General features: G+C 40.2%; 1 protein-coding gene across 12 annotated transcripts in view; it reads right to left on the bottom strand.

Annotated features, from left to right (window-relative positions):
• samd4a (sterile alpha motif domain containing 4A) overlaps positions 1-27273 on the bottom strand; it is a 196444-nt gene that overhangs the window by 98614 nt on the left and 70557 nt on the right. For all 12 annotated transcript variants that reach the window (XM_043697695.1, XM_043697697.1, XM_043697689.1 and 9 more), the window contains one exon: positions 10940-11455. In XM_043697695.1, coding sequence (XP_043553630.1) covers positions 10940-11455 — 516 coding nt within the window. The remainder of the gene's footprint in view (positions 1-10939; positions 11456-27273) is intronic.

The raw sequence follows: 27273 nt of genomic DNA, 5'->3' as shown, positions 1-27273 counted from the left end.
CTACCTGACCTGCTGCGCTTTACAGCAACACATTTTCAGCTCTGATCTCCAGCATCTGCAGACCTCACTTTCTCCTCACCAATTTTAAGTAGTCTGCTGCTAATTTAAATACACATTTAGAATACAATATTCTATATTAAATGTTGCATTTGAAATGTACTACATCTTATATTATTACATTTGGAGTAGAATTGTGAAAATACCTGGCCAAACTCAATTACAACTGAACATGGCTTTGAACAAATAACAAGAGTTAAAGTAACCAATTAGAAAGGCTACTTTAAAAAAAGGTAACTAAACTAAATTAAATCACCTATTGAAAATTGCTGAACTCCACTTCAGTTTGAAAGGTGTTTTTGTGTAACACAAGGAAAAAGAAAATTGTTCTAAGATTAAATTTACCTATACAGTTAACAACTATCACATACAGGCACCCTCACAACTACCCACAAATTAAAATTTCTGATTTACTGCTTGCCCAGGCTTCTAGGCAAAGACAAACAAACCAAGTGATGGACTTCCAGACTTCAGTGATCTCACATTAAAAGATGATAACTCAAAATGAGAAATGTTGCCTCTTTTTAGAGCAGGAACACACAGTTTAGAAACAAAGTACCGATCCAGATATGAAATGAAAATTACAATGGGTTGTAGCATTCAAAGGGAAATGCTAGGAGGAAGATGGGAGGGTGGTGGTGAGCAAGCAGCTTGGGTCTTACACAAATGCATTAGTAGTTCATATCAGTATGTCCTGGGAAGTTTGGATGACCAAAGGGTGCTAGTGCTTTGTGCACACGAGGTGGTGGGATATTTGGCGTCTAGCTCACATACCTACACCAAAGCATTTGGGTTCACACACACCTGCAAAGCAGACAAGAGCCAGGAGGATAGAGGGAGCAACAAAATTTAAAAAGAGACAGACAGAAACAAAGATGGACAGGCATCAAACAAATATTGATAGAATGGATAAGAGTGAACATGTGCCAGAATGACACAGTCATGAGTTTTATTCATTGCTTTATGTTCATGCTAAAGTTGTTTTACAAAAATTAGCAAAGCAGCATTGACAAGGAACTCAACAACAATTGCTTCAACTATTTATTGCAGCTATTCTGATTTTGGAATTTTGCTCCTTGAACAAACTTTTTCCACAGAGGGCAGTACGTATATGGAATGACCTGAAAGAGGAAGTGGTGGAGGCTGGTACAATTGCAACATTTAAAGAGGCATTTAGATGGGAATATGAATAGGAAGAGTTTGGAGGGATATGGGCCAGGTGCGTGCTGGCAGGTGGGACTAGATTGGGTTGGGATATCAGGTCAGCATGGACAGGTTGGACCGAACAAACAGTCTGTTTCCGTGTTGTACATCTCGATGACTCGAGCCAAGGCTCTGAAAGGGGCTGAGAGAAAAAAAGCTATTCATGACTCTTAACCAGTGCTTCCCAAACTTTTCACCAGTGCAACTCCACTTTGATGCTTGAACTGCAGATCGAAGGCTTTTTGGGTGGAGCAAGGAATGCACTTATTTTCAAAAAACTGCATGGATTTAAAAGGAAGCCTTGCTGGCTAAAGGTGCTTGTGACTCCAAAATGTCAAGTCCACAGTTTGGGTATCCTACTTAACAGCTACTTCACTGTACATTGGATGTGTAACAGTACAACTTTCATTACACTTTTTCAAAGAAACACGTCAAGCCACAAGATTTTCGAAACATAACTGGACAACTGGAGTATTTTCTTGGTGCTAGGCCTTTCTACAACTCCCACCTGAATTTATTTTTGCTAATTTTTAACTGGTGATTTGTGGGTGTTTGTTTGTACTATGCTCCTCAGTAGATATGACGATTTGTCACTGTATTTTGAGTAAGAATTTTGCCTAAATCAAGAATAATAATGACAAATTTTGGATACCGAAATGGGCTGTCTAAGGTCCAATAGGCAAGATAAAATATGAATCAGATAAAACTTCTTAGAGATGACAAACCAATATCTCAGGACATTTAGAAAACCCAAACAAGGGAAAATGAACACATTTAATAGTATAGGTAATAAGACACAGGCATTTGAATATTACCATATCTGGTTAAAAATTATTTCCATCAGGAACGACAAGTCCAGACTAACAAGGAAGGAAATTGTCCTGACACAGACAATAAATATCTTTAACAATTACTGATCTTAAAACCTTACTGACTAGAATACGTTAAGATCTAAATTCACAAAAATAAAGCACATTACGTTCATGCTCTGAAAATAACTTTGTTAAAATAGTAATCACAAAACTACTTAATAGTATGTAAAAAGTGAAAGAACGACAGGTGCTGTAATTCACAAACAAAAACAGATGTTGCTGGAAAAGCTCAGCTGGTCTGCCAGCATCAGAGAGGAGAAATCTGAGTTAGCGCTTTGGGTCCAGGCTCTGAGGAAGGGTCACCAGATCCAAAACATAACTTTGATTTCTCTTCACAGATGCTGCCAGACCTGCTGAGCTTTTCCAGCAATGTCTGTTTTTGTACTCCATAGTATATTTCTTAAGTAAACAATTTTCATTTCCTAGATGAGAAACAGAAGTCAAAACGAGTTATCTTGACAAGTGTTTTTAAAGATGCATTTGTCATAAAGCTGCTTTTTTCCCCAAAAGGGAATTATTTGGTTGAGAACACATTTTGTAGGGATGACAATACTTGTTTTTCAATTTCACACTGGCATCGGTTGCAGTAATTGAATACACCGTGGTTCTCAGTCACAGTCAAACATTACTACAAACTAAACGGTATGTAGTCCTTTGAATAATCAAATTTAATGCAGTGACCTAGTTTTCATGGCAATTAAATAAAAAACAATTTTTAACTACTTCACAATATCACGTTTATACCTTCATATTACCCACAACACACAGAAAAACCACCATTTGAAAAAGGTTGAGAACCAAACCAAAAGCTAACCTTATTTGGATTTTAGGTGTCAATTTTAATAGATAAATAACAAATAAATATATAGCTAACAGGTCTTAAAATTGACAAATCTCCTGGCCCCAATGGGCTACATCCTAGAGTTCCGAGTGAGGTGGCTGAGGAAATAGCGGAGGTGTTGATTGAAATCTTTCAAAAGTCACTGGAGTCAGATGATTGGCAGATCGCTGTTGTAACCCCCTTGTTCAAGAAAGGATCAAGACAAAAGATGGAAAATTATAGGCCAATTAGCCTAACCTCAGTTGTTGGCAAAATTCTAGAATCCATTATTAAGAATGAGGTTTCTAAATTCTTGGAAGAGCAGGGTCGGATTAGAACAAGTCAACATGGATTTAGTAAGGGGAGGTCGTGCCTGACAAACCTGTTGGAATTCTTTGAAGAGGTGACAAGTAGGTTAGACCAGGGAAACCCAGGGGATGTGGTCTATCTAGACTTCCAAAAGGCCTTTGACAAGATGCCACACGGGAGGCTGGCGAGCAAGGTGAGGGCCCATGGTGTTCGAGGTGAGCTACTGGTATGGATTGAGAATTGGCTGTCTGACAGAAGGCAGAGAGTTGGGATAAAAGGTTCTTTTTCAGAATGGCAGCCGGTGACAAGCGGTGTCCCGCAGGGTTCAGTGTTGGAACCGCAGCTGTTCACTTTATATATTAATGGTCTGGATGAAGGAACTGGGGGCATTCTAGCGAAGTTTGCCGATGATACGAAGTTAGGTGGACAGGCAGGTAGCACTGAGGAAGTGGGGAGGCTGCAGAAGGATCTAGACAGTTTGGGAGAGTGGTCCAGGAAATGGCTGATGGAATTCAATGTGAGCAATTGCGAGGTCTTGCACTTTGGGGGAAAAAAAAAGTACAAGCATGGACTACTTTCTAAACGGTGAGAAAATTCATAAAGCCAAAGTACAAAGGGATCTGGGAGTGCTAGTCGAGGATTCTCTAAAGGTAAACATGCAGGTCGAGTCAGTGATTAAGAAAGCGAATGCAATGTTGTCATTTATCTCAAGAGGGTTGGAATATACAAGCACCGTTGTGCTATTGAGACTTTATAAAGCTCTGGTTAGGCCCCATTTGGAGTACTGTGTCCAGTTTTGGTCCCCACACCTTAGGAAGGACATACTGGCACTGGAGCATGTCCAGCGGAGATTCACACGGATGATCCCTGGAATGGTAGGTCTAACATGAGGAACGGCTGAGGATCCTGGGATTGTATTCATTGGAGTTTAGCAGATTAAGGGGAGATCTAATAGAAACTTAAAAGATAATACATGGCTTGGAAAGGGTGAACGCTAGGAAATGGTTTCCATTAGGCGAGGAGACTAGGACCTGTGGACACAGCCTTAGAATTAGAGGGGGTAAATTCAGAACAAATGCGGAGACATTTCTTCAGCAAGAGAGTGGTGGGTCTGTGCAATTCATTGCCGCAGAGTGTCGTGGAGACCGGGACGCTAAATGTCTTCAAGGCAGAGATTGATAAATTCTTGATGTCACAAGGAATTAAGGGCTATGGGGAGAATGTGGGAAAGTGGAGTTGAAATGCCCATCAGCCATGATCGAATGGCGGAGTGGACTCTATGGGCCGAATGGCCTAACTTCCACTCCTATGTCTTATGGTCTTATAAACTGACTAATTTCAAGGCTAATGACAATGACATTCACTACGCCAACTGACTTTCTGCGAAAGGAAGGGCTGATGTTTTAAACTGCTGCAGGTTTTCGTTGTGTTGCTGGGAAGCACAATAGGTCAGGCAGCATCTGAAGAGCAGGAGAGTCAACGTTTCATCAGCCCTTCATCAGGCTTATGCCCGAAACGTCAATTCTCCTGCTCTTCGGATGCTGCCTGACCTGTTGTGCTTTCCCAGCAACACACTCTCTACTCTAATCTCCAACATCTGTCCTCACTTTCTCCTAGCAGGTTTTAGTTTGTTTACCATAGAGTGACTGAGAGCTCAGAAAAAGATGCAGGTTTTGGCTGATCAAGAGAAAGAAAAGGGAATTTTAGACATTGTGCAGAAGATAGGATTACAAGTGATGACTAAAAGCACAGTAGTCATCAGCAAAATCATGGGTGCTGAAGGGTTCTGGTGATTAAATATAGATAACCCTAATATTGAAACTTCCAATTTGTGGGGTTGTTTGTGTGTCTAACTATGATTATATTCTTATCAGTGATTATAACTTAGTGCAAAACATTTTGATCAAATTAGATTGCAAATTTGGTGGTGGGCTATTTCATAAGAGTAGAGCACAGGAATAAATAGACAAGACCTATGTAGCTCACCTTCTACCACCACTGATTGTATAACATCACTGTTTCTGTGCCAGATTTTCAGAAATTCAGCTCAGCTATTCCCACTCTCCTTCTCTTTCCATTCCATTCCATTCCCAATAGTCCTGAAACCATGTGCTGAGCAATTTACCTTTTGAAAGATATGATTGAATCTGCTTCCAACACGGAGGCCATGCATTCCAGATCCTAACCATTTACTGCAAAGAAGTTCTTCCCTATATCGCAGTTAGTGTTTTTGCTATTCACCTCCGTGTGCTCTGGCTCTCTAACATTTTGCCAACGTAACAGTTCCCTCCATTGTGTTTTGATTTTGAGCACAGCTATCAAATCACCTCTTAATTTTTTTCTTTTTAGGGAGCAGCCCCAGCTTCTCTACTCTCTCCAAGCAACTGAAGTCTCTCAAGCTTTGACCAATTTGCTGAGAGAGTGCAGAAAAGGCTCAAGATCTTCATATCATTCCTCAAGTGCACTACTAGAATCGAACACTGATTCTGGTGGGATCGAACAAATGATTTATAAAAATGAGCAAAATGGCTTTGTTTTGCTCACCAAATCTCTAGAAAGCCCTCGATCCTAGGTCTATTTTCCCATCTTTTCAGTCTGTTCTACTTTGTGCACACACTCCTGATGGGGTTTGCTAGTTCTGAAATTGCACCATTTATTCAGAGGGCTTTTGTGGCACAGTGGGCAGTATCCCTACTGAGCCAGGAGACCAGTGTTCAAGTCCACCGTGATCAGGTAGATTTAAAATAAATATTTTATTCCATAATTCCTGATCTCACTTCCAAAACGCACCACTTCACATATCTCTCCATTAAATGGCACCACACATCCATCCATTTCAACCTAAGTTCTCTTTAAATCTATCACTATTATCCTCATAGTTCACAATGCTACCAAGTCACATGTAGTATGAGGGGAAAGTTGCTGATTAATCATTTCAAACTGAATGGTCACGAATACAGATCCATTCATGCCCAGGAACCAGCGCAGTTGTGCAAAGCTTCAGGAAGCATGGTTACAGTCACTAAGTATTCGAGCATACTAAGCCTTAAAATTAATAATTTACCATTAATTCTCTTATCTGCAGAAATAGATATAATATTGATTCATTAAAATGCAAATTAACTGTTTCCGCTATTATGAATGCTGGACTCAAGACTGTTATATTTTAAAAAGGTAAAATGAAGTAGATTGAAGATAGGATGTGACCTAAGAAATCTATTTAGAAATAACCTGACCTGGACTTCATAGGTATGGAGGCCTGGAACAATGTGCAAACTTTAACACCACAACATAAAAGAAGAGGCAAGCTATCCTCAGACAGAGGTAGCCAGATTGACTGTTTTAAGAAAGACAACTGAATTAGGTGCTGCTATATCAGGCAGGAGAACAGAACTGCTTTTGGTTGGTCACCAAGCAGGATGCTGATGAAGTTGGATTCAAAGTTTGGAGAAACAAAGTTTATGCAGAGCTAAAAACTAAGGAATTGCCAGTCTGTTTTTTTTTTACTGGAGGTTCACTATTTTTTAGAAGGTTAAGTAAAAGGCTTTAAGGACATATTTGGATTCAATCTCGTGAGAAGAGGAAAAGAGATCCTAACAGAATCTTGGGACTTCATACACAAGATTATGCTTCTGCTGAGTGGGCAGTGATGTGTAAAACATGGCACAGGGATTTCAGTTATGTGAATAAGTTTAGAAGGAAAACCCTCTCTGGAGCTTGTATTAGCTCCCTGAGAAATGTTAAGACAGCATTGACTTTAGTGTGCTGCAATTGAAGTCTCCTACAATTCTTTGTACCACTGAAAAGCTTATGTCACTTTCTCTTTTTCAAAGTTCAGTCTCTATGGGGACGTAGCACCATTACTCCACAACCACCTGATGAAGGAGCAGTGTTCCAAAGCTAGTGCTCCCAAATAAACCTGTTGGATTATACCTTGGTGTTGTGATTTTTTAACTCATTATCTTTGAAGGAAGTTGCTCCATAAATCTTGTCAGAAAATGACACGACACCAGTTATATACCAACAGGTTTATTTGGAAGCACTAGCTTTCAGAGCATAGCCTCTTTGTCAGGTGAAGTGAGAGGGGAGCACATACAACAGTTTATGGGGAGAGAGATCAAAACATCATGCAAATGGTGTGAACGGAGGCACCATTTATTTGGATTATTGGTTATCCCTTTGGTTGTTATTCAGTTATTGAAATTTTACTCATACTAACACCTTTGGTCACCTGCAGAGACTTATTATTCAACACTCCACTCACACCATTTGTATGATCTTTTGATCTCTCTGCCCATACTTTGGGGTGTTTTGTGTACTTCCCTCTCACTTCACCCAAAGGGGCTATGCTCTGAAAGCCTGTGATTTGAAATAAACCTGTTGGACTATAGCTGGGGTCATGCGATTTCTGACTTTGTTCATCCCAGTCCAACATAGGGCCTCTACTCTATAAATTTCAACCTTTGAATTACTAGGATATTTATTCATTTCACATTCAAGTACCTAACTGTGCACATCTGTAGTGCAATGCAAACTTTAACTGAAAAATCCAGTAACTCTTCATACCAGGTTTGAATCATTAGATATTAATTACAAAAGGCAAACTAATCAAAGATTGCATTATTTTGTTGGACCAGAGGTCTTGTAAACTATAGAAATTGCACTTGTGTAAATGTGAAGTTTTTGCAACTCCAAGCCACAACCTGAAGCAGGAAGGAAAAACCATGATTATCTCCAATTCAAATCACTCAAATTTTCCTTGGCAAAAACTAGAACCAGAAGAACGAAGGTGTTTATATCATGTAGCAGTCTTTGGAATACAAACCAAAAGTATCAGCAGGAAAATATACATGCAGTCATAAGCATTTTAAAAAAATACATTAAGTGAACAATATGGCACTTGTGTACCATTTATAAACAAGTGCAAAACAGTTTGAGTTTGCTTTTCTAACATTTATCCTCTCAGGACGAATTTGTTGAACACACAAGATTCTGAAAAATGCAGATGTCTGAAATTTTCTTTTAGCAATGGATTAATGTAGTCAAATAAAAACAAAATACTGTAGATGCTGGAAATCTAAACCAAACAAATTGCTGTCAAAACTCAGTGGGCTTGGCAGCATATGTGGAGAGAAACAGAGTTGACACTGAGTCCAGTATGTCTCTTCTTCAGAATTTCTGAAGTGGTTAACTTAGTCAATTGGTAGCACAGAACTGAAGTATTCCTGAAAAAAAAAGCAGTTTGTTAAAGTTTTTCATCTTGCACTCATTAGGACAATTTACAAGAAAACCAATGAAAGAGGAAACCAACATCCTTTATGAAGGGAAAATGCTGATTGATAGATAAGAGGATTTGGATTGTAGAGATGTTAATGATGACTGACAACTAATTCCAAGCTTTACTTATATTTTAAAACCAAGTAGTTAATACTAAACAGTCAAGAGGTTGTCTGAAAGGCGAATCATTGAATGGTTTATAATCCTAAACTGATTGCGAGTGCAACTGTTCATACACTGGATTATCCAGCAAATGTTTGCACCCTCCGTCCTACTTCTGTAAAAATGTTATCCCTTACTCCCAATTCCTCCACCACTGCTGCATCTCCATCCAGAAGGAGCAATTCCACTCCAGAACATCCCAGATGGCCTCCAACTTCAAGGACTGCAATTTCCCCATCCACATGGTCAACAATACCCTCCAATGCATCTCCGCCAGTTCCTGCACCTTGAATCCCGTCCCTCCAACTGCAAGGATAGAATGCCCTGGTCCTCATCTTCCACCTCACCAACTTCAGGATACAACATATCATCCTCCGTCATTTTTGCCACCAACAGTCTGATCCCACCAAAACAGATATAATTTCCCTCCCCACACGATCAGCATTCTGCAGAGACCATTTCCTCCGCCATTCCCTCGTTAGGGCCACACACCCCCACCAACCTACCCTCCACTCCTGGCACCTTCCCTTGCCACTGCAAGAAGTATAAAACCTGTGCTCATATCTCCCCTTCACCTCCATCCAAGGTCCCAAGAGATCCTTCCACATCCAGAGATTTTCCTGCACATCCAAACAACTCACCTACTATATCCGTTGCTCTCAAATGTGGTCTCCTCTATGTTGGGGAGACAGGATGCCAAACTTACAGAACAGTTCAGAGAATATCTCCAGGGGGACACATCCAACAATGCCACTGCCCTGTGGAAGACCACTTCAGCTCCCCCTCCCATTCTGCCAAGGACATGCAAAGTCCGGGGCCACCTCCACCATCAAATCCTAAGCCACCCAAAGCCTAGAAGAACGCCTCATCTCCCGCCTTGAGACCCACCAAGTACACAGCATCAATGTCTACTTCACTGCCCTCTTGAACAGTCCTACCTGTCCACCTTCCTTCCCACCTATTTGCTCCATCCCCCACTCCAACCCATCACCCCCTCCATCTTCATCTACCTATCACCTTCCAATCTACCTTCTCCTTATATTGGGGATTCAGAATCTTCTTGGGGATTCTGCTTCACATGTTACTGATTGATACACGTACCTTTTTAAGAGAGCTATTTTTCAGGCAGTCCTTTTACATGCTGGTGGCTTGGCAGTTGTCTTCTCAAATATTCAATTTTCCCTGGTCTTCTACCCCCCTGCAACCACAACCCCACCTCAGTTCTCTCTCAGCCTCCTTGGAAACCCCCCACATCCCTGAAGGGCTGATGCCCTAAACATCAACTCTCCTGTTCCTTGGATGTTGACGGACCTGCTGTGCTTTTCCAGCACCACAATTTTTGACTAATCGCAACATCACATCTCACATCAGATATTGTGTATTGTGGGTTTTGCAAATGTCAGATAGATTAGGCATAATCAGTACATTGCTTGCTGTGAGCAGCCAAAAGGGATAAGTCATTCAATTTATTTATGGGATATGGGCGTTTAACCAGGCATCACACCAGCATTGAAATTCATAAACTACAGGATTAGTTTGTGAAGAGCTCAGAATGCCCTTGGGCTTGATGGTGTCATCCTGTCAGTGAACACCAACTGTGTTGGTGCTGCATGGTGACAGCGTGAAAGAGAGTTGAACTAGCTAACTCATTACTCTGAAGAGTAAGGGATCTTCAAAATTTGAGCAACAGTTGATGCAAGCCATGTCACACTACTACTATGCAGATGAGTAGTTCACCCCCAAAAAATACTGCAATCATGCCAAAAATGTATGGGGGCTACATATATTAACATACAAGATGCTGTTCTTTGCAGATGGAACAAACTTGTATATACTAGTTGCCTGTTTCAACTCAAAAATAAAAACAAAATGGTGGAAGCCACTGGTTGATTTCTCAAGGCAATGCCTTAGCCACAGTCAACCTACCCAATTTTAAAATTTAAACAAAGCTTGGCAGCTAAGAGTTATTAACTAGCATATTTTTTTTAGCAACGTTTCTACCAGAGTAGTTTTGCCAACCAATCTGCATTCTCACTTTATATAGTAAAAGTGTTGCTTCCCCCTTACATTGGTATTCCTGCAAATTTTCCTGACAAGTGCAAGATGAAAATCTTCAGCAACATTCCACATTTACCTAAAACAGAGCTTTTGCCTTTAAAAGTTCTAGAATATATTTTCTCAAAAGCCTGTAAAACGTTAAACTACAAAATGTTTAAAAACAACAGCATTTTATACTTACTTGTGGTTGTGCTAGTTCCAATAGTGTTAATTGTTGTAGGTACAGATGTAGAAGAATAAAGTGGCAAATGTCCATTTTCACAAGCCTGGTTCTTATCTGGCCAGTTAGAAGCAGACACACAGATCCCAGAATCACGTAGACTCTGCCAACCATTGAGCTTGTCATCAGAGTTCTGTCTTTGGTGATAATAAAGAGTTTGCCCAAAATCCATCGAATCTGGACGTCCTCTGGTCTGGTTTCCATAGTTAGAGGTGCGGTCCTCTAAATGGTTGAGCCACATGGCTAGTGCATTTCTGTCCTCCAATGAGGTGGCTGGATGGATCAAAGCATAGGATAAGAGTTGTCTGCTTTCCTCTATATGCTGATTGTTCTCAATTGAATGAGCCAGGATCTTAGGTAAAAGCTTCATGTATTCTATTTTTGCCTCAATATTTCCTGGCTTCAATAATGGGAGATGGGTCAGCAAAAGCATCACCACCTTGTCCTTGGATTCTTGATGCCATTGGTTAATGAATGCTGCAAAATGTGAAAACATAGAAACATTAATTTTTTTGGTTCTGGTTCACTTAAAAAGCACTTAAATGATCAAAGCTTAAGTTTTATTTCTGGTGATGTTGATTAGTGGTTGGATGATGTGAATTCTAACTCAGTATTCAATAATGTGTCTTTTTATTAAAGATAACTTCTCCATCCTGTTGTTAAGTATTACAAGTATGCATAAAGTGCTGTGCACTGGTTTGATAATGTTTAAGTTGGATGAGGATTAAAAGTTCACTTCTAAAGGTGACAGTTCTCAATATTTTGCTTCTGAGACCCCACTCCCTCATTACAAAGATTGCCACCAAAAACTCCAAAGCACAAACCTTTGTATAAGAATTAAATTTTATAATTAAAGATATAGTTATTACTTTTGCTGTAAAGGAAAACTTGTTGCTAGTAATGAGCAACAATACAAAATCAAAAACCTATTAGAAAAATTTGCATGTCAATTAAAACATTAATAAAAAAATGTTCACATATTACTTCAAAGTATTTGTACTATTTAATGCCATGAAGAAACAACTTCAGATGGCTGAATGCCTCACTGGTACTCATCTCCACAGTGGAGTGCTCATGCCTGATTCAGTTTATTTGATCTCATGTTGACACATAAGGCCCCTTAACTTGATTGACTGATTTATTGTTGTCACATATGAAATGTTTTATTGCATGCTCGACAGGCAGATCGTACCATAGAAAGTGCATGAGGGTAGCTGAATAAAGTGCAGAATATAGTGTTACAGCCAGAGAGAGATCAGAATTAACATTTGAGAGATCCAATCAAAGTCTGATAATAGCAGAGAAGAATTAACCACCATTCGACATATTCAAAATGTTTCAAATTATTCAGAGAGTGAATCACTTCCAGAATATAGTGATCTCATGGAGATTTGTAAACAGATTCAAACAGCTATAGGCATTTTTTCCAGGTAGAAAGCAGTTAATATATTTTTGTCTACACATTATCTGGTTAATTTTGGTGGATCTCCACTGAAGAACCACTATCCTAAGGTTCACTGAACAATAACTTGAAATTACACAGAATTGAAGCTTAAATAAGTTATTGATTATTCTGCTGGGAACACTGGCATAGTGGAATTGTTGTTAGACAAGCAGTCGAGGCCAGACTGATGGGTTCAGTGATGGGAGCACTACTGAATGTCAAGAGGCAGTGAATATATGGTCTCTTATTGGAGATGGTTATTGCCTGTCATTTGAGTGGCACAAATATTACTTGCTACAGGCAATTCTTTATTTCTGCCCCCCCAACCACCAAATACCTTTTTCTTTGGCTTCTCCTGATTTTTAATGGCTTCCCACTAACCTTCACCACATTGTATGTTTGTTTCTTTTGCTTTTATGTTCAGATTTATCTACTCAGCAATGGTTGCCTAGCCCTCCCCTTAGCATGTTTCTTCTTCTGAATTTCTGCTATGTCTCCTAAATTATCCCCATAAACTCCTGCCATTGCTGCTCAACTGTCTTCCCGGCTGGGTTCCCCGTCTAATCAGCTCTGGCCAACTCTTCCATGTCTTTAGTTTCATTTACTCAATTCTAATGACATCGGTATCAAGCTTCTTCCTCTCAAATTGCAGAGTGAATTCAATCCATATTAGGACCTCTCCCCTCTAGGGTTCCTTCACTGTCAGGTCTTAATCAAGTCTGTCTCACGACACATCCAATCCAAAATTGGTTATTCCATGGATGGACTGACCAATGAATCAATCAAGAAAGAAATAAAAACACCATCTCAGACATCCAATGAAATCCTTCGATTGGGACTGAACCCAATTTTCCCTGTTCACCTAATACGGAAGATCCCCCATGATTATTGTAATAGTGTCTTTCTTACATACCTTTTATATCTCCTGATTTAATTTTCAACCCCACATCCTGACAACTACTAGGAGATCTGTATCCATAGCAAAGCAGAATTACAATAATTCAAAGCTTATCTTAATGAAAAGCCAATTGAGACAGATTACAAGCATAGAATTAATGTAGATATCTTTAAGTTACAGATCTGTAATTTCCAGAAGTCAGGGGCAGTTTGTTTCCCAGAACTTTTCTTAAACTGACTGTTTTAAAATGGTTACCATAGAACACAGAAGGAGGATGGTGACTGCTTCCAGAAACATCAAACAAAAAACAAATGCAGCACCTTTTGGCAGTCTTGGTATCATGAATATTCCAGATGACCAAACCTTGGAGGTTAGATGTCTACTTCAGTCAATTCTGAACACAGTATGTGTTCCGAAACTCAATATGGTTCAACGTGGCTGAAATGACTCCACTATTATCTATTATAAACCTTAGTGGCTTCCAACAAGGGAACATCAAAACCATCTTGTCAACAGAGTCTGAACCCAAAGCATGGCTGAAAAGGATTTGCCTAAATCACTTTTAGGTATCCAACTTTGGCTTTTCATCAGGCTGCTTGCAATATCCAGAAGAGTAGCTAAATACTTGTCCCTGATCTTGATCTCTCTCCAAAATCTGATTCCAGAAAAGAAACCGGTGTTGCCTGTGAATTGGCCCAAAAGTAAGTTGTTACCCTTTGATCAGTTACCCATGACGGTCAAATATGCAGTCGTAACTAATCACTACCCAAGTATAAGACTATAATCCCAAAATAATTTGTTTTACCAGATATTGCTCTTGAATACAGAATTGAAATTTCTAGATTCCCAAATATAATTCTCCACATAAGGTACGAACAGGTCTACAAATTGAAACAAAAATAACTAGTTGTTAGGGTAGAATTTTCATTAAAAAATACTTTGTAGAGTTATCACTGAATGCTCTGTTGAATTGATTGTGTTTTCAGAGTAGTAAAACAGATTTAGTTCAATTCCTCATCTCAATTAGAAGGGCTGATGCCTGCTTACTGATTCCAAAACGTTGAGACCATATTTTAAACTGAAGCTTCAGATAGCTCAAATAGGCAATAATATGAGGGGAGAAAGTGAGGTCTGCAGATGCTGGAGATCAAAGTTGAAACTTTATTGCTGGAACAGCACAGCAGGTCAGGCAGCATCCAGGGAACAGGAGATTCGACATTTCGGGCACAGGCCCTTCTTCAGGAATAATATGAGGGGGTAATATGGAGTGATGCACAAACTCCAAAAAGAAACCGTGTCATTAAGTTGGCCACCCAAAATGCAATTTATTTTTTATATCACAATTGAAGCTTAGAAGAAGCAAATATGACAAAAGTAATTTGCATAGCCATCATTTGCAAGACAAAAAGCACAGATCACCCCCTTGTGGCCATTTCCATTTCTTTCATTAATAAGAGACACTGTACATGATTAGAGAGATAACTGGATAGGACTCATTCTTTTTCATTTCAGAATAAAAAGGTTGAAGCCAATGTCCCTGAAATAAAGTCCTGCTTCACCAAATAAACACATTTCAGATCCTAACCACTTATTACATAAAAAGAATTCCTTATGCTACATTTGGTTCTTTTGTCAATCATTTGAAATTTGCATCCCCTGGTTATCCACTTTATAGTGATTAGAACATTTTATTTATTCAAGTTCAATTTTAAGTACCTCAAAAGGCCTCTTTCTGCGCTATACTATTCACTGCCTCCAAAAATGAACCCATTGCAACAAAATACCTTTTAAATTAAAAAATAATCACCATAATCAGCTGGTTCAAGTCCAGAATCTTACCAGTTTTGCCATTTTGTGACTACAATTGTTAGTTACATCATTAGGCCACCCTGATAAAAATTTGGGTCAGTCTATTTTTGTATATTAAGAGCAAAATATTTTTGTATTGTTAAAATGAAAGCCTCAAGAAGTCTTAAATAACAGTTATGCAATACCTTGAGATATGTGGTATTCAAACCTTCTATGTAATGAAATGATATATACATACACATTTAAACAGTAACATGGAACTAAAGGAGACGCTCTTTTGATAGGTGACCAAAGCTTGGATCCTGGAAGATTAAAAGATATGGTCGCCAATGGTGACATCAAATGAGTGGGAGTTGTAACAGAGACAGACATTGGAAGATGCACAGGAACTAGTAAGTTGTTGTTTAGAAATAGAAGAGGGCAGGACCATGCCATGGATAAGTTTGAAGATGAAGATAATGACTCTTAAATTGAACTGCTAGCGATAAACGGCACAAACAGCAACAAGCATATAGGCAATAGGTGAATGGGAACTGGCACAATTTAGGACATGGATAGCAGGATCTGGTGACCTAAAGTTCTGCAAGACTGTGTTAAGCTAGGGACCTTGAATAATAGAGCTTAGTGATAACAAAAGCATCGAGAAGGGTTTTAGCAGTCAATAAGCAGAGAGTTGGAAGTACTTAATATATGTGGGGAAGCAGATATATTAAAATTCAAAGTCTGAAATGAGAGTCAAATAGAAAGAGCAGCTTTTTAACACACACAAACACACACACACACTTAATCTGAGACAGAAAGCAAAGGAACGGAGCTGTGATGACAAAGCAAAATAATGTTTATTTGGAGGAAACCGCAGCTCATCCAGAACCCTTATTTATTCAAAAAAGTAAAGTGGAGAACTATGGACCAATTAGTTTGACCTCTGTAGTGGGGAAGTTGCTGGAGTCAATCACAAAAAAACCTCAATATTGTACTTGGGAAACCAAGGCTCAATTCACTAGGGTCAGCACAGTTTCAGGAAGGTGAAGTCATGCTTGACAAACTTCCTGGAGGTCTGAGGATGTAACCAGCAAGGTGTATCATGGGGAACTGATGGCTGTGTTATATAGAGACTTCCAGAAGGCATTTGACAAAGGTGCCACATAAAAAAACTGCTCCAGAAGGTTAGATTCCAGGGGCTTGTGTATTGGTTTGTATAGAAAATTGGCTGAATGACAGAAAGCAGAAGATTGGGATAAACATGGCCTTCTCTGGACAGTGAACTATAACTAGTTGGGTGCGGCAGAGTTGAGTTCACAGACCTCGAATATTTACAATCTGCATAAAAGATCTGCAAGCAGGGACAGAGTACAACAGAGCAAAGTTCACAGATGGTCCTAAAATAGGTGGGAAGGTGGCAATGAGATAAAATAAGTTTACAGATAGATCCTGATAGGATAGGAGAATTGGCCAGAATCTAGCAGATGGAGTTTAATGCTGATATGTGCAATGTTGTCCATTTTTTGGCTGGAAAAGAAGGGGGCAAATTATTTAAATGGGAAGCAGATTGAAATACATCAATGCAGAGGGATCTGGGCATCTTTGTGCATGAATTGCAGAAAGTATGCAGGTGCAGCTTATAAGAAAGGCAAATGAAATCATGGCATTTATTATAAAAGTTACAAGGTGTTGTGAGACCACACCTGGAATGGTATGTCCAGTTTTGGTCTTACTTGAGGAAGGATGTGGTGGCACTGCAGGCAGTTCAGAAGAGGTTCACCAGATTAATTCCAAATGCAAGAGGGTTGTTGTATAAGGAGCAGTTAAATAGCTCTGGCTTGTACTTGCTGCAGTCCAGAAGAATGAGGGGAGGAAATCTGTTTGAGGTATATAAAATGCTAAAGAGGATTGTTGAGGTGGACGTTTAACAGATTATCCCCCTTGTAGAATAGTCTCAAAGAAGAGGTCAAAGGAGGTAGGTTCAAAATTGAGATGAGGTGAAACCACTTCACAGAGGGTTGAGAATCAATGGAACTCACTGCCTCAGAGTTCAGTGGAGGCAGAATTAAACAACAGAGTAAAGAAAGAAACACATGCTTCTGATGAAAAAATGGGATAAAGGGCTTTAGGAAGCAGGCAGAAGAGTGGAGTTAAGACAAGGATAAGATCAGCCACGATCATGTTAAATGGCGGAGTAGGCTCAAAAGGACTGAATCGCCTACTCCCGCTCCTAATTCCTACGTCCCTATGATGTTGGGCAAACAGTCTAAGACGGAGGCTATTCACATGGTGTGGTATTTGAAATAACTACTAGAAAAAAATTTTGGGGGTGGGATAAAACGGTTGAGGACATGAACAGGTGTCACGGTTTCTTTTACACTTTTCAGTTCTCTTGCTAGAAATAACTTCAATAAGTTTTATTTTAAAAAATGGTCTCATTATGAACAGTGAACCCAACATTAGGACCTTTATGGGAACTCACTTTTCACCATGTGCCACCTGCATTCTGTCCTGCAAATAATTACATATCCACCATTTCTGCTCCTTGGCAACCCACATTTTTGACTCTTGTTCATTAGTCTATTGAGGCAACTTATTCAAGACTTTTGGAAATCTCATTTAAAAAGATTGTTTACTGCATGACATACTCTTCTACCCTGCCATCCTTTCAAATAATTATTATCTGGTCAAATAGGATTGTCCCCTTAAAGATAGTCATGATTTGGAGATGCCAGTATTGGACTGGGGCGTACAAAGTTGAAGGTCACACAACACCAGGTTATAGTCCAACAGGCTTAACCCAAGTACTGATATGGCTAACATATACTTTAATATTAGGATTCTTATAAAATCCAATTCAGATTTCTTAAATAAAGAATAATTGATTTATATTAAAACAAGATTTATTCAACAAAGATACAAATCAGAGCGTTTAGATTGAAATACAAAAGCATAAATATTCACAAATACTTTACATAAAATAATTTTCCCTGTAAAAACTAATTTTAAAAATGCAGACCAATAATATTTAGTTCTTATCCTTTCTCTAGAAAGGATTTACAAATATATTAAGGACAAAATGGTAACTAGGGAGAGAATAGGGCCCCTCAAAGATCAGCAAGGTGGCCTTTGTGTGGAGCCACAGAAAATGGGGGAAGATACTAAATGAATATGTTGCATCAGTATTTACTGTGGAAAAGGATATGGAAGATATAGACCATAGGGAAATACATGTGACATCATGCAAAATGTCCAGATTACAGAGGAGGAACTGCTGGATGTCTTGAAATGGTTAAAGGTGGATAAATCCCCAGGACCTGATCAGGTGTATCCGAGAACCCTGTGGGAAGCTAGAGAAGTGATTGCTGGGCCTCTTGCTGAGATATTTGTATCATCGATAGTCACAGGTGAGGTGCCGGAAGACTGGAGGTTGGCAAACGTAGTGCCACTGTTTAAGAAGGGCGGTAAAGACATGCCAGGGAACTATAGACCAGTGAGCCTGACCTCGGTGGTGGGCAAGTTGTTGGAGGGAATCCTGAGGGACAGGATGTACATGTACTTGGAAAGGAAGGACTGATTAGGGATAGTCAACAAGGTTTTGTGCATGGGAAATCATGTCTCACAAACTTGATTGCGTTTTTTTGAAGAAGTAACAAAGAAAATTGATGAGGGCAGAGCAGTAGATGAATCTATATAGACTTCTGCAAGGCATTCGATAAGGTTCCCCGTGGTAGACTGATTAGCAAGGTTAGATCTCATGGAATAAAGGGAGAACTAGCCATTTGGATGCAGAACTGGCTCAAAAGGAAGACGACAGAGGGTGGTGGGGGGTTTGTTCATTCAGACTGGAGGCCTGTGACCAGTGGAGTGCCACAAGGATCGGTGCTGGGTCCTTTACTTTTTGGTCATTTACATAAACGATTTGGATGCGAGCGTAAGAGGTACAGTTAGTAAGTTTGCAGATTACACCAAAATTGGAGGTGTAGTGGACAGCAAAGAGGGTGACCTCAGATTACAGATTTACAGTTGTTGAAGTCTAATTATTGTTTAGAAATGTAGGAAACGTGGCAGCCAATTTGAGCACAGCAAACTCCCATAAAAAGCAATGTGATAAAGATCAGATAATCTGATTTTATGATATGGACTGAAGGATAAATATTGGTCAGGACAAAAGGATAATGATAGTTTTTGTTCGAATTATTCCACGGATCCTTTGCATCTACTGGAAAGTTTATTCCATCTAATGAAAGATGAAACCTCCAACCACATAGCACTCCCACAGGGCAGCCTAGATTGAGATCAAGTCCTGGAGTAGAAAGCACTGAGGGGCAAGAATAATGCCCACTGATGCAGAGATAACACTTTACATGCAGGGGAAATCTACACAACAACACTAATTAGAGAAACAGAATAAAGTCTGCCATCACACTGCACAGAAACCAAGCAAAGAGGAAAGTTCAGAGTCAGAACTACACTTTCCATCCATCTTACGCAACATGCTTAAACGGAGGAATGTAAGAGATGCTTCTCATGATCATTAGAAAAGACAAGGTGCTTCTCAGTAGCTCACCTAAGATACAGCGATGTTGCTAGATTAAAAAATTGGCTCCAATCCATTGTACAAAATGGTTAGCAATATCTGAGGAGGCAGGTTGGAAAATAACTAAGAGCTGGAGTAGAGAATTCAATCCCGCAAGCCTGCATTTGCCACTTCACATGATCATGGCTGATCACATCTTGGCCTCAGCTTCACTTTCATGCCCATTCCCCTTCAACCCATTACTAATTAAAAATTGCTCAAATTTATTTAGTGTCCTGACATCCACCGCACCCTCTGGTAGAAAATCCCACAGATTATAATCCTTTGAGAAGTAGTTCCTCCTCTTCTGTTTTAAATCTGCCAACCCTTAGTCTAAAACTCCTGCTCTAAATTATCCCACAAGGAGAAACATACATTCTACAGCACATTGGTGGATTCCTTCAGCATCTCATGCGCCTCAACTACATTTCCTCCCATTCCTCCAAACGCTGGAGTATATACCTAAACTAAACAACCTCTGCTTAAAGCAAGTGTTTAATCTTGAATTAATCGAGTGAATATCTCTGAACTGTCTCCAATGCAATTACACCCTTCAAGTAAAGGGATCAAAATTGTTCGCAGTACTCAAGATATGGTCTCAATGCAGATATGGTTACAATTGTAACATCTCCCTACTTTCATACCTTTTAGAAATAAATGTCAAAATTCCATTTGCTTTCCTTATTACTTGCTGTAATTGCATACTAGTTTTGTTGCTGAGGCATTGGGTGTCCCTGTACATGATTCTCCTGTTTAAGAGGGGAGCAAGGCAAAAGTTAGGAAATTATAGGCCGATTAGTCCGACCTCATTATTGGTAAGATTTTGGGAGTCCACTGCGAAGAATGAGATTTTTGAATACTTTTAAATGTATGGTAAAATGGGGCAAAGTCAGGATGGGGAGATCATGCCTGACAAGTCTGTTAGAATTCTTTGGAGGTGATAACAAGCAAGTTAGACCAAGGAGAGCCAATGGATGTTATCCGGACTTCCAGAAGCCTTTGATTAGGTGCTGCACAAGTGACGTCAGAGTAAGATATGGACCCATGGTGTTAGAGGCCAGGTACTAGCATGGACTGAAGATTAAGGGTTCTTCTCAGGATGGAAGCTGGTGACTAGTGGTGTTCCACAAGGTTCAGTGTTGGGACCACAGCTTTTCACTTTATACATAAATAATCTGGATGAAGGAACTGAAGGCATCCTGGCTAAGTTTGCAGATAGTACAAAGATAGGGGGAGGGGCAGTTAGTATTGAGGAGGAAGGCAGGCTGCAGAAAGATTTAACCAGGTTAGGAGTGTGGACAAAGCAGCAGCAGATGAAATACAACATGGGAAAGTGACAGATCATGGATTTTGATAAGAATAGAGGCATGGACTATTTTCTAAATGGAGAGAAAATTCAGAAGTGCAAAAAGGAGAAACCTGGAGTAGGACTCAAGGTTTACTTGCAGGTTGAGTCAGTAGTTAGGAAGGCAAATACAGTGTTGTCATTCATCTCAAGTGGACTAGAATATGAAAGCAGGGATGTACTTCTAAATGTGGTCTGACCAGAGCTTCAGAGTATTGAGAGCAATTTTGGGCTCCATACTTCAGGAAAGATGTATTGGCCCTGGAGCGGGTCCAGAGGAGGTTCACGAGAATGATCCCAGGAATGAAAGGCTTAACATGAGGAAAATTTTAGGACTCGAACTATATTCTGAATTTAGAAGGATAAGGGGGCATCTGATTGAAACTTACAAAATGTGGAATGGCCTGGACAGAGTGGACGTTGGGAAGATGTTTCCATTGGTAGGAGAGACTAGGACCAGAGGGCACAGCCTTAAAGTAGAGGGAAGACCTTTTCGAATGGAGATAAGGAGAAACTTCGTTAGCCAGAGAATGGTTAATCTGTGGAATTCGTTGCCACAGGAGGCTGTGGAGGCCAGGTCATCAGGTATATTTAAAACAGCAATAGATAAGTTCTTGCTTGCCAAGGGGGAGGAAGCCAGAAAATGGGATTGCAAAACCCGTCAGCCATGATTGAATGGCAAAGCAGACATGATGGGCCAAAAAAGTCTGATTTCTGCTCCTGTGTCTTATGGATTCCCAGGAAAAAAAATTTGAAGTTGCTCTCCTTTAGACTATTTATTCTTCTGACCAAAATGGATAACCTCATGCTTCTCTACATTAAACTCATGATGCCCCCTTCAGTTTCATCTCTCTAAATAAAACAATCCCAGGCTATCCAATCTCTGTTCACAAGTAAACATCCCAGCCCCGGTAACATCCTGATAAATCTCTTCTGCACACCCTCTTTCCTCAGTCACATCACTCCTAATGTCTACTCAAAAACCACACAAAAATGTGCTTTAATCTTTTCCTCCCAAATGATGGCAATTGTATCAAGTTTGTGCTTTTCTATTATCTCTGCATTTTCTGTTACTATTGGAATAGTTCAGCACCCTCTGTACAAACAAGTTTAGGGGAAGTGATAGCCTAGTAGCGTTATTGCTTGACTGTTAATCCAGTGACCCAAGTAATGTTCTGGGGACCTGGGTTTGAATCTGCCATATCAGATGTTGGAATTTGAATTCAAAAGAAGTCTGGAATTAATAATCTAATGACAACCACACATCCATAGTCATTTATTACAAAAACCCATTTGATTGAATAAATGTCCTTTTGGGAGGGAAACCGTCATCCTTACCTAGTCTGGCCTACATGTGACTCCAGACCCAGTGCAATGTGGTTGACTCTTAATGCCCTATAGGTAGTTAGGTATGAGCAATAAATGCCGGCCTAGCCAGCAATACCCTCATCCTTGAAAGGATTAAAAAAGGTATTTCAGCTGTTTCCCATTTAACCCTCAAGCCTCATCCATAAAAGGGACTCACTTTGGCCTTTTTTTTTATTTTCAACTAACTTTCTTATTTTAACTTTGCTTTTTTTTTAAAATTACTTATCAGTAATCCTTTGGTCTTTAAGAGTTTCCCAATTCTCCAGCCTGCCACTGACTTTAGCAACATGTTGTCTTTAACTTGACTGTTCAGCCATGGATGCTTTCACTCTGGTCTTCTTTCCCAGTTTCTTATTTCTGTCTAGAATGATGCTCCATCTTAACCCCCAACGTCTGTAACCATTTCTCACTATATAGCTCTGACCTCTTCCCTTACTAAGCAAGCTACATCATCTCCTTTTCTTACTTCCAAAACATGGAGTATCCTTGGATATTTAATTCCCAGTCCTGGTCCCCATGTAACCACATCTCCGTGCTCATCACTAAAATCATACCTATTGGTCTCCATTTGCACTGTTAAACTTTAGAATAATGTCTAAAATATCAATTTTGTCTAGTCAATGATTTCTTGGTGCAATATGATATTCACATGCTCTATCCTTTCAACTTCTGGTAACAATCAGCCTCATCTGAACTGCACTCAACCTCTACAATCCTTTATTTTTTTTGTTACCAACTTTCCATGCAACTGAATCTCCCCTACCACTATTTAGTTTAAAGTCTATCTACACCCTAGCTATGCAAGTCACCAAGATCCTAGTCCCCAAATGGAACTAAAAGAACTGTGCATGCTGTAAAATCAAAAACAGAAGTTGCTGGAAAAGCTCAGTCAGTCTGGCAGCATCTGAGAAGAAACAATAAAGTTAATCTTTCGGGTCCGGTGAGCCTTCCTCAGAACTGATGGTAGCCAGGCAAATGTTGGTCAGTAAACGTTAGGTAGGGAGATAGAGCCCAAAGAGACAGAAGAACAGCTGGATAAACAAAGGAGTCAATGATCTGGCTGGGAGGGTGAACAGTGCTAATGGAGGCTGTTAGTGGATAAACAATAGGTAGCATGTAATGACAGAATGTGGTAAGTTGAGAGTGGTGCTGGAAGAGGACAGGTCAGGCAGCATCCGAGGAGCAGGCCGGTGGATAGGCTTTCCTAAGGATCAAAACAGTCATGTTGACAGGGTGGTTGGAATATTGGCTGATGAAGGGCTTATGCCTGAAACATTAATTCTCCTGCTCCTCTGATACTGCCTGACCTGCTGTGCTTTTCCAGCACCACACTCTTCGACTCTGACCTCCAGCATCTGCAGTCCTCACTTTCTCCCAATGTGAGGCCTGGTGCACGTGTTAAGAGGTTAGGACATAGGGGAGTTCAGGCCCTAAAATATCAAGTCCAGAAGGCTGCAGCATCCTCAAACAGAAAATGAGGTGTTGTTCTTCCAACTGTTCTCCTGGGGATAGACTGGCCACTAATATCCACTATGAACTCCCACAGCTACCTGAATTGTACATCCTCTCATCCAGTTTCCTGGAAAAAGACTCCATTCCATTTGCCCAGTTCCGCAGTCCCCATTGCATATGTTCCAACTTAGACAAGGGATCCTCTGAAATGTCCACCTTTTCTTCACCAAGGATTCCCCAGCACCATTGTTTGGACCCGGTTAAGAGGCCTGTCGACAGTCTCCCACATTTCTGCCCTCACCCCCACCCCCCCCTCCATCCTCCCTCCCACAACAAAAATCGCCTTGTCCTTTCCTAACATCCCACCAGCATCCACGTCCAGAAGATCATAAGTCGCTATTCCCACCTTCAGCAAGATGCCACCAGCAGACAGTTATTCCATTCCCCTCCCTTGTCTACCTTCTGCAGGGACCGTTCCCAGTTGGACACCCTTGTAGACTTTTCCTTCACTCCCAACTTCCCCTTCACCTGCAACTGCTGAAAGTTGAACACCTCCCCATTTACCTTCTCGCTCCTCTGTATCTAAGGGCCCAAAGCATATCCTCCAAGTGAACCTGCACTTCCACAATCTCTGGCCAATATCTGTCAATCTTGTGACAGTGCTCCAGTAAAGCTCAGTACAAGCTAGAAGAAAAACACCTCATCTTCCTCTTGGGGATCCTGCAGCCCTCTGGACTATCAAGTTCAATAATTTTAGGGCCTGAACCTCCCATGTCCTAGCCTCCCACCACATCAGTGTGTAATGAGAGACTATTATTAGCCACTAACCGTCTCTTAACAGCTATTCACCCTCCCAGCCAGATGGCCATCGACTCCTTTGTCTGATCTCTTTGGGCTCTAACCCTACCTATTGTTTGCTCTTTACCCTGTCCCCCACCCTATCTTCTGCATATAAACCAACATTTTCCAAAGTTTCCATCAGTTCTGAGGAAAGGTCACTAGACCCGAAGCACGAACTTTGATTTCTCTTGACAGATTCTGCCAGACTTGCTGAGCTTTTCCAGCCAGTTGTGTTTTTGTTTTTGACTCAAGTGGAACCTGTTCGAATCTGACCAGATCAGTCTTTCCCCAGTATTGGTGCCAGTATTCCATGAATTATAATCTATTTCTCCTGTAATCTTTGTGCCATAGATTTTACTGACCCTGTGCCAAGCAATTCATGGCTCAGGTCACTATTTGGAGATTATTACCATTGGCATCCCATAGTGATCAACGTTAGGAGCTAATACTGTCCACTATTCCCATTAAAGGGCCCAAATGTGATATTGGAAGGATGATAAACATGTTTGCAAATGAAATAATGTGTGAAATATTAAGACTGGAAGAATATAAACTTCTGAGAGATGAAATGTAATTTCCAAAGGGCATCTTAACCTGGACAAATGCAGTGTGGTACAGGACTAAGACTAATTCACTCTCATTTACCAGGAACTCTACAGAAATCATGAGAATAAAAGATCCATACCATACAAAGTAGTGTAGGGTTTATCCTACAAGCAGAGAGATGAAAACCACACCATTCGACAGCTCCTTAATTTGACCGTATTTAAACTTAGCACTCAGTTTGGATCCTCTCATGAGATAAAGTGACCTTGGAAAAAGTGCAGAGGGAGTCCCAAGAATTTGCAAACACGTAGGAACTTTAGTTATTCAGATAGGTTTTAAAAGAGCTGGCTTCATTTATTTCAAAGCCTTGCAAATTTCAAGGAAATCTGATAGAGATATATACAATAAGGAAAGCTTAAATTGTACTCCCATTGAGTTGTTACTGTAGTTTCAGTGACCAAAGTGCAAAAACAAGCTTGGTGGATCAGCTGGTTACAGATAGAGTTTCAGTTTGACATCTCATCCATAAATGTTATGACAATACAGGGCCCATTCAATAGTGCACTGAACTTCACTCTGAATTAGGGTCAGAACTACAGCACAGAACAGCCCCTTCAGCAGAGTGCGCACCAAACAAAAAAAAATTAATTGTTCTATACCATGTTTCCACACTTAGCTCAAAGACTCTGTCATCTTCACATTGTAAGCGCACATAATAATGCCTCTCAATACTGGAGCTGTGGCATAACCAAGGTTTTGTACTGTTTCAGCATAACCGGTGTACACACCAAGATCCCTCTGAGGCTTGAACAATGTATTCCCTTACTTTGTTTCCTTGCCCACCTTACAGTCACCCAGATAGAATTCCAATTGCTACCAATCAGCCCATCTATATCCTCTCACAGACTAAGGTAATCCTCCTCACTATTTACTACCCCATCAATTTTTATATCTGCAAACTTATTGGTCAACCTCCTACATACAAGTCTAAATCATTTATATAAATCACAAACAGCAAAGGCATCACTCCTGTGGTTCCCACTGGACACACAAGTCCAGTTGGAAATACAACCTTTAGCCATCACCATCTGCTTCCTTCCACACAGCCAAATGTGGATCCATTTTGCCATTACGGATTGGATCGCATGGGTTCTTTTCTTTGCTGTCAGTCTCCTGCTGACCTTACAAAAAGGCTTGCTGAAGTCAAAGTAAACTACATCAAAAGCATTGCTCTAATCTACACACCTGGTCACCTCAAACTTCCAATCAAGTTGGTCAGACAGGGCCTCCCATTAACAAAATTATGACGACTGTTCTTCAATAATCCCTGCCACTCCAAATGCAGATTAATTCTGTCCTACATAGAATATAGTGTCCAATAGCTTTCCCACCACCAAGTTCAGACTGATCGGCCTTTAATTTCCCACTTTATCACTTGCTCCCTTCTTGAATTGTACTCAAACCTTAGATTTAACCTCCCCGCACTTCATTTGAAATTAACACATTGCTCCATTGACAGTAAATAGAAACTTGGGAGTAAAGGTGCACATCTGAACAGCAAAATACATTTCTAAATAGCTGAATAATAATTTCAATTTTCCAACTGCACAGACATATGAACTTATAAGCATGTACACAATACATAAAACAACAGTACATGGTTCCTCAAACCAGGTCTACTAAAAAATAGGACTCTACAGCAGGGCTCTGGGAAACACTGAAGATCAAATGGACCTTGATGCACATGCACACTACCCACCTAGTTTGATACCTATTGGCACCAAAGGGATAAGGCGGCAGATGGTGTAATATATTATCAGCCAAGTCAGAGTTTAAGAGAAGGGACATTTTGCTAGAAGTAGATGAAACATTGGTGAGGTCACAACTAGAGTACTGTATGTAGTTTGTGAATACACATTATAGGAGAGACAGACACAGAGACACAGAGAGAGAGAGACACAGAGAGAGAGACACAGAGAGAGAGAGAGAGAGAGAGAGACAGAGACACAGAGAGAGAGAGAGAGAGAGAGAG

This window comes from Chiloscyllium plagiosum, chromosome 10, assembly GCF_004010195.1.
Source record: "Chiloscyllium plagiosum isolate BGI_BamShark_2017 chromosome 10, ASM401019v2, whole genome shotgun sequence".
NCBI classification, from domain to species: domain Eukaryota; kingdom Metazoa; phylum Chordata; class Chondrichthyes; order Orectolobiformes; family Hemiscylliidae; genus Chiloscyllium; species Chiloscyllium plagiosum.
This window is presented reverse-complemented; position numbering and strand designations above follow the sequence as displayed.